The sequence below is a fragment of the Homarus americanus genome, unplaced genomic scaffold, assembly GCF_018991925.1.
Source record: "Homarus americanus isolate GMGI-L3 unplaced genomic scaffold, GMGI_Hamer_2.0 scaffold14147, whole genome shotgun sequence".
Taxonomy (NCBI): Eukaryota; Metazoa; Arthropoda; class Malacostraca; order Decapoda; family Nephropidae; genus Homarus; species Homarus americanus.
Genome location: NW_024712135.1, coordinates 8,439 through 17,143, shown reverse-complemented (window position 1 = coordinate 17,143; position 8,705 = coordinate 8,439). Strand labels below are relative to the sequence as shown.

Genomic DNA, 8,705 nt, shown 5'->3' with positions numbered 1-8,705 from the left:
CGTCCTTTTCTCGTCCATCGAAGCCCTTCGTCCTTTTTCTCGTCCATCTGACCTTCTTCTCTGTCTCGTCCATCGACCCTTCGTCTTTTTCTCGTCCATCGACCCTTCGTCCTTTGTCTCGTCCATCAGCCCTTCGTCCTTTCTCGTCCATCGATACTTCGTCCTTTTTCACTCGTCCATCGACCCTTCTTCCTCTGTCTCATCCATCGACCTTCTTCCTTTGTCTCGTCCATCGACCCTTCGTCCTTTGTCTCGTCCATCTGACCCTTCGTCCTTTGTCTCGTCCATCGACCCTTTGCGTCCTTTGTCGCCGTCCATCGACCCTTCGTCCGCTTTCTCGTCCATGGCCTTCGTCCTTGTCTCGTCCATCGACCGCTAGTCAGCAATACTCGTCCATCTGACCCTTCGTCCTTTGTCTCGTCCATCGGCCCTTCTTCCTTTGTCTCGTCCATGACCCTTCGTCCTTTTTCTCGTCCGTGACCCTTCAGCTTCCTTTGTCTCGTCCATCGACCTTCGTCCTTTTTTTCTCGTCCATCGACCCTTCGTCCTTTGTCTCACGTCCATCCCAATGAGCCTTCGTCCTTTTCTCGTCATCGGCCTTCGTCCTTTTTTTCTCACCATCCATCGACCCTTCGTCCTTTTTCTCGTCCATCGACCCTTCTTCCTTTGTCTCGTCCATCGACCCTTCGTCCTTTAATATAAATCCATCAGCCCTTCGTCCTTTATTAGATCATCGACCCTTCATCCTTTTTCTCGTCCATCGACCTTCGTCCTTTCTCATCCATCGACCCTTCTTCCTTTGTCTCGTCCATCGACCCTTCGTCACTTTTTCTCGTCCATCGACCCTTTCGTCCTTTGTCTCGTCCATCGACCCTTCGTCCTTTGTCTCGTCCATCGGCCCTTCTTCCTTTGTCTCGTCCATCGACCCTTCGTCCTTTTTTCTCGTTCCTTCGACCCTTCTTCCTTTGTCTCGTCCATCGACCCTTCGTCCTTTGTCTCGTCCATCGACCCTTCGTCCTTTTTCTCGTCCATCGACCCTTCTATGTCTGGCTCGCCGTCCATCGACCCTTCGTCCTTTTCTCGTCCATCGACCCTTCGTCCTTTTCTCGTCCATCGACCTTCGTCCTTTCTCGTCCATCGACCCTTCGTCCTTTGTCTCGTCCATCGGCCCTTCGTCCTTTTTCACCAGTCCATCGACCTTCGTCCTTTTTTCCTGATCCATCGACCCTTCGTCCTCTCGTCCATCGACCCTTCTTCCTTTGTCTCGTCCATCGACCCTTCGTGCTTCCCGCCAGCCGCTACGTCTTATCCAGCCCGCTTCGGCGGACGTGCTTACTTTCGTCCATCCAGGCCACTTCGTCCTTTTTTTGTCTCGTCCATCGACCCTTCGTCCTTTTCTCGTCCATCGACCCTTCGTCCTTTTTCCTCGTCCATCGACCCTTCGTCCTTTTTCTCGTCCATCGACCCTTCTTCGGTCTCGTCCATTTCGTCCTTTCTCGTCCTTCGAAGGCCCTTCGTCCTTTGTCTCGTCCATCGACCCTGTCATCGTCCATCCCTTCGTCCTTTTTCTCGTCCATCGACCCTTCGTCCTTTTTCTCGTCCATCGACCCTTCGTCCTTTTTCTCGTCCATCGACCCTTCGTCCTTTTTCTCGTCCATCGACCCTTCGTCCTTTTTCTCGTCCATCGACCCTTCGTCCTTTTTCTCGTCCATCGACCGGTCTTCCTCTGTCTCATCCATCGACCCTTCGTCCTTTTCTGTCATTTTCATTTGAACCTTCTGGTTATCGACGGTAATTTCCAATAATATTGTCATTGGCTTAATGTTACTCTCAGATGCATTCACTGGCCTTGAATCCGAGGGCAAATCTTTAAGCTCCTTTAAGAGCACAAACTCCCGAACGAACTTTTTTTCCATAACTAAATTTTATGATAACTCCAGTAAATGTATTCGTTTACACTTCATATCATTATTAACCTTTGGAAAATAGAAACAGGTTGGAACTGGGTGAAGCAAGACTGTGGAAGTGTTTGTTGTGATGAGATGGTGTTGTGGTTGTGATGGTGCTATAGTTATGATGGTGTTGTGGTTGTGATGGTGTTATAGTTGAGATGGTGTTGTGGTTGTGATGGTGCTATAATTATGATGCTGTTGTGGTTGTGATGGTGTTATAGTTGAGATGGTGTTGTGGTTGTGGTGTTGTGGTTGTGATGGTGTTGTGGTTGTAGTGTGGTAACTGTTGTAGTATTGTTAGAATTGTGATGGTGTTATAGTTGAGATGGTGTTGTGGTTGTGATGATGTTGTGGTTGTAGTGTGGTTACTGTTGTAGTATTGTTAGAATTGTGATGGTGTTATAGTTGAGATGGTGTTGTGGTTGAGATGGTGTTGTGGTTGTGATGGTGTTGTGGTTGTGATGGTGTTATAGTTGAGATGGTGCTGTGGTTGTGATAGTGCTATAATTATGATGGTGTTGTGGTTGTGATGGTGTTATAGTTGAGATGGTGTTGTGGTTGTGGTTGCTGGTGGTGTTAATGGTTGGATGGTCGAACATGGTTGAGATAATTGTTGTCGGACTATTGATGGTGCTATAGTTATGAAATGGTGTTGTGGTTTGTGATGGTGTTATAGTTATGATGGTGTTGTGGTTGTGATATAGTTGCTATAGTTATGATGGTGTTGTGGTGAATTAAATTTGTCGGTTGTAATGGTGTTGTGGTTGTAGTGTGGTTACTGTTGCTAGTATTGTTTTGAATTGTGATGGTGTTATAGTTGAGATGGTGTTGTGGTTGAGATGATTGTTGTGGTTGTGATGGTGTTGTGATTGTGTTATTGGTTTTAGTGTGGTTACTTTTGTAGTATTGTTAGGGTGTGATGGTTTATGGTTGAGATGAATTATTTGTGGTTGTGATGGTGTTATAGTTGAGATGTTTGACTTTTGGTTTGTGATGAATTGGTAGTTGAGGATGGTGTTGTGGTTGTGGTGGTGCTTATGGTTGATATGGTGTTGTGGTTGTGGAAGGTGTTATAGTTGAGATGATTAATTTAATAGTTTATGATGGTATTTATTGGTTGTGGTGGTGTTGTGGTTGTGATGGTGTTGTGGTTGTAGTGGTGTTGTGGTTGTTATGGTGTTATGGTTGGGATGGTGTTGTGGTTGTGGTGTGGTTACTGTTTGTAGTATTGTTGGGGTAACGTGATGGTGTTATAATTGAGATGGTGTTGTGGTTGTGATGGTGTTATTGTTGAGATGGTGTTGTGGTTTTGATGGTGCTATAGTTGAGATGGTGTTGTGGTTGTGATGGTGTTATAGTTGAGATGGTGTTGTGGTTGTAATGGTGTTGTTGTTGTGATGGTGTTGTAGTTGTGATGTTGTTGTGGTTGTAGTGTGGTTACTGTTGTCGTATTGTTAGAATTGTGATGGTATTATACTTGAGATGGTGTTGTGGTTGTGATAGTGTTATAGTTGAGATGGTGTTGTGGTTGTAGGGATTTTACTGTTGTAGTATTGTTAGAATTGTGATGGTGTTATAGTTGTGGTAGTGATATTGTTGAGATGGTGTTATAGTTGAGATGATGTTGCGGTTGTGATGGTATTGTGGTTGTAGTTTGGTTATAGTTGTAGTATTGATTGCGATGGTGTTATAGTTGAGATGGTGTTGTGGTTGTGATGGTGTTGTGGTTGTAGTTTGGTTACTGTTGTAGTATTGTTAGAATTGTGATGGTGTTATAGTTGAGATGGTGTTGTGGTTGTGATGGTGTTGTGGTTGTGATGGTGTTGTGGTTGTAGTGTGGTTATTGTTGTAGTATTGTTAGAATTGTGATGGTGTTATAGTTGAGATGGTGTTGTGGTTGTGATGGTGTTGTTGTTGTGATGGTGTTGTGGTTGTGATGGTGTTGTAGTTGTGATGGTGTTGTGGTTTTAGTGTGGTTATTGTTGTAGTATTGTTAGAATTGCGATGGTGTTATAGTTGAGATGGTGTTGTGGTTGTGATGGTGTGTTGTTGTGATGGCGTTGTGGTTGTGATGGTGTTGTAGTTGTGATGGTGTTGTGGTTTTAGTGTGGTTGTGTTTGTAGTATTATTTAGAATTGTGATGGTGTTATAGTTGAGATGGTGTTGTGGTTGTGATGGTGTTGTTGTGATGGTGTTGTGGTTGTGATGGTGTTGTAGTTGTGATGGTGTTGTGGTTTTAGTGTTGTTACTGTTGTAGTATTGTTAGAATTGTGGTGGTGTTATAGTTGAGATGGTGTTGTGGTTGTGATAGTGTTGTTGTGATGGTGTTGTGGTTGTGATGGTGTTGTAGTTGTGATGGTGTTGTGGTTTTAGTGTGGTTATTGTTGTAGTATTGTTAGAATTGTGATGGTGTTATAGTTGAGATGGTGTTGTGGTTCTGATGATGTTGTGGTTTTAGTGTTGTTACTGTTGTAGTATTGTTAGAATTGTGAAGGTGTTATAGTTGAGATGGTGTTGTGGTTGTGATGGTGTTGTGGTTGTAGTGTGGTTTTTGTTGTAGTATTGTTAGCATTGTGATGGTGTTATAGTTGAGATGGTGTTGTGGTTGTGATGGTGTTGTGGTGTAACTTTGTATATAATTTCAGCTCCCTGCAGCTGAGACACGCGTGCGGAGTCTGCCAAAGGCTAAGAGATGCACATCTCATCCGAAGTTGAATCTCTTCATCGATGTCCGCAGTGGTGGACAGGTGGGAGCCCAGATACCGAAAGTGGGCAACATTAGAGAGGGTAGTACCGTTAAGCTGGATGAATGGTGGAGGTGTGGCTGAACCAGGGGCAGGCTGAAAGATAATCTGAGTTTTATGCCCATACACCTCAAGTTCAAAGTGTGCATATGCATAGGTGTTCAGGATCTCCTGTAAGTTGCATCCAGTGTGAGTGACAAGGGTGAGGTCGACTGCATACTGAAGATCAGTAATGGAAGCTGCCAACACCTTTGTTCCTGCCTGGAGTCGCCTTATTTTGATAAGACCTTCATCCGGTACTCGATGTCCACCCCGCCGGCTAAATTGGCACTAGCACGAGTAGGGAAGGCAGCTAAAAAAATAGAAGAGAGTTGTTGCCAGTACACATCCTTGTTTTATCCCCATTTGGATGGGGAAGAACTCAGACTGGGTGCCATTCTGCAGGACACTGCCATTCATGCCGTCTTGGAGTTGCCTCACAATGGTGATGAGATTTGGTGGGCAGACAAACCGGATGAGGGTCCACCAAAGGGCTTTCTTGTTGACCGATAAATGCTATGTACAGCTCACGACGCTGTTTTCTGCACTTTTCCTGTATCTGGCGAGCAGCAAAGATCTATGTCACAGGTGAAACATGAATGTCTAAAGCCTCAGGTAGAAGTCTGTTCAGGGGGACTTGGGCGATAATCTTGTCAGCTAAGCACATCAGGGAGATCCCGCGGTAGTTGCCACAGTCTGACCGGTCTCCCTTGTTCTTATAAATATCGACGAAGGAGGCGTCTTTAAGAGCTTGGGGGATTTCCTCCTTTTCCCATATATTCTCCAGGAGAGAGTGGAGACTGCTGGTAAGCAGAGGTCCTCCTGCTTTATACACCTCGGCTGGAGTTCCATCAGGCCCTAAAGCTTTGTTATTTTTCATCTGTTTGATGGCAGTAGTTACCTCATCCAGGGATGGAGGATTGCTGAGATGGGACAGCTCTGGATGCTGAGGGATCTGCTGGGTAGTCAGGACATCCACATCGGTGTTTCGGTTGAGCAGCGAATGGTAGTGCTCTTCCCAGCGTTGAAGGAGGCCGTCATTGTCTTTGATTATGGAGTTACCGTCTCATGAGCGCCGTGAGTGATTGGCCCATAAAATGCTTTAGTGGAATTGAAAGATTTGTGCATTTTGTGTTGATCTACAAGTTTTTGTGTTTCACAAGTTTTATTTTTAAACCAGTCTTTCCTTAGATGTCGCTTTCTTCTTGTGGAGGGTATCAACTTTGGTCTGAGACTGAGGGTTATTCAGCCAGTCAGTTAAGGCAGCACGTTTATCATGGACGAGTAGATTGATTTCCGGGTAATTTTCATCGAACCAGTCCTGGTGTATTCTATCGGTCTGGCTGAGGGTCTCTGCAGGTTTTTGTCATAAGTGTCGAGAATACGGCAATCAACACTGGGATTTGGGTTGTTTGTTGTTGGGTTGTTTATCAGCCCATGTTCGAGCTGTTCTCTGAAAGCATGTGCTACCACTGGATCCTCCAGATGCTTATGTGTTAAAACCTATTCTGGAGGCTTGTTGCCTTTGCCATTTTGGGGCGACGTGAAGTGAGAGCATGATGTGAGTGATTCAGTGTGACTCGGAGCGTCATGAGGCGCTAGTTGATCCCGACAGGCATTCCAGTTAGCCCGTGTAGGATGCGTTGGCGGATGGCAAAGCCAACTCCATAAATGCGGTTTCTCTCCGTAGCAGGCTTACCCTTCCAGAAGAAGATATAGCCGAGTCGATCCTCGTCTAGGAGCCGGGACTCACTAATAGCTACTATGTGGATGTTATACCTAGCCAGCTCTTTTGCCACAAGGGCTGTTCTTCTTTCAGGACGCGCATTTGTGCCAGTATCCAGAAGGGTCCTGACATTCCGTGCAGCGACCATAAGAGGTTGTATAATTTGTTTTGGGTTTGATCTGTGATTATGATTGTGTTTTCGACAGCATAAGGATGACTTTACAGGGTGCGACTGCTCAGTCAGGTTGGTACTTTAGGCAGGCTATGTTTAGGGCACATTTTCTAGCCCTCTCGTCATGTGGAGTGAGCAGAGTGTCTCCTCGAAAAGGCTACTCAATCGCACAGACAGGACTAGATTGCATTGCTGCCTAGATCACAGTGCATAAACGACCATCTTATCTGTGCCGCCCATGTGCAGAGTTGTGACTAGAGACTCCCGGCAGTCATCTCTGCCTGTCCCTGTCGCCACTCGTCCGTCGCCATAGGACTTTTAGGGGTATAGGGGTTTTGATGATGATGTGAAATACGATGAGCTGGATGATGGCTGCTCGTGAGTTGATTTATGTGGTGAGGCAGGAGCGCAGGCTGCAACCACACATCTTGGCTCTCCCTTTTCCTGATCCAGTGGTGCAAGTGTTGCAACGGCTGGGCAGAGGGAGAGTTGCAATGTACTGCCCATAGCCCAGTTTGTTGGGTTTCACCTCAGTAGCCTGTCCATCGTGCATTGCCTTCGTCCGCTGGTATAGTCGTTGGGTTCCCAAGGTGGTCACCTCTTCCGCCTATACCGCCATTGGGGTCTTATTGGAGATCTGTAAAACAACTCAACTATAACACCACCACAACTATAACACCACCACAACTATAAAACCACCACAACTATAACACCACCACAACTGTAACACCACCACAACTATAACACCACCACAACTGTAACACCACCACAACTATAACACCACCACAACTATAACACCACCACAACTATAACACCACCACAACTATAACACCACCACAACTATAACACCACCACAACTATAACACCACCACAACTATAACACCACCACAACTGTAACACCACCACAACTGTAACACCATAACTATAACACCACCACAACTATAACACCACCACAACTGTAACACCACCACAACTCAATCTAACTATAACACCACCACAACCAATAATTACCATATGACAACTTATAACACCAAACCAACTATGCAACTATAACACCATCATAATTCTAACACCATCTCAACTATAACACCATCACAACTATAACACCCTCACAACTATAACACCATCACAACTATAACACCACCACAACTATAACACCACCACAACTATTACACCATCACAACTATAACACCATCACAACTATAACACCATCACAACTATAACACCATCTCAACCACAACACCATCATAACTATAACACCATCTCAACTATAACAACGATAACACCATGACAACTATAACACCCTCATAACCATAACACCATCACAACTATAACACCATCTCAACCACAACACCATCATAACTATAACACCATCTCAACTATAACAACTATAACACCACCACAACTATAACACCACCACAACTATAACACCATCACAACTATAACACCATCACAACTATAACACCATCTCAACTATAACACCATCACAACTATAACACCCTCATAACTATAACAACTATAACACCACCACAACTATAACACCACCACAACTATAACACCATCACAACTATAACACCATCTCAACTATAACACCATCTCAACCACAACACCATCATAACTATAACACCATCTCAACTATAACAACTATAACACCATCACAACTATAACACCATCTCAACCACAACACCATCATAACTATAACACCATCTCAACTATAACAACTATAACACCACCACAACTATAACACCACCACAACTATAACACCATCACAACTATAACACCATCTCAACTATAACACCATCACAACTATAACACCCTCATAACTATAACACCATCACAACCACAACACCATCATAACTATAACACCATCTCAACTATAACACCATCACAACTATAACACCATCTCAACTATAAAACCATCACAACCACAACACCATCATAACTATAACACCATCTCAACTATAACAACTATAACACCATCACAACTATAACACCCTCATAACTATAACACCATCAGAACCACAACACCATCATAACTATAACACCATCATAACTATAACACCATCTCAACT

General features: G+C 44.4%; 2 protein-coding genes across 2 annotated transcripts; both read right to left on the bottom strand.

Annotated features, from left to right (window-relative positions):
• Window positions 1-730: 730 nt before the first annotated feature.
• LOC121859379 lies at window positions 731-1,222 on the bottom strand. Its single transcript, XM_042356162.1, has one exon. It carries the CDS (start codon window positions 1,220-1,222, stop codon window positions 731-733), a length of 492 nt encoding a protein of 163 aa, XP_042212096.1.
• A 76-nt stretch (window positions 1,223-1,298) lies between these two features.
• Window positions 1,299-1,916, bottom strand: LOC121859370 (neurofilament medium polypeptide-like). The gene has a single exon (XM_042356149.1). It carries the CDS (start codon window positions 1,914-1,916, stop codon window positions 1,299-1,301), a length of 618 nt encoding a protein of 205 aa, XP_042212083.1.
• Between the last annotated feature and the right edge of the window lie 6,789 nt (window positions 1,917-8,705).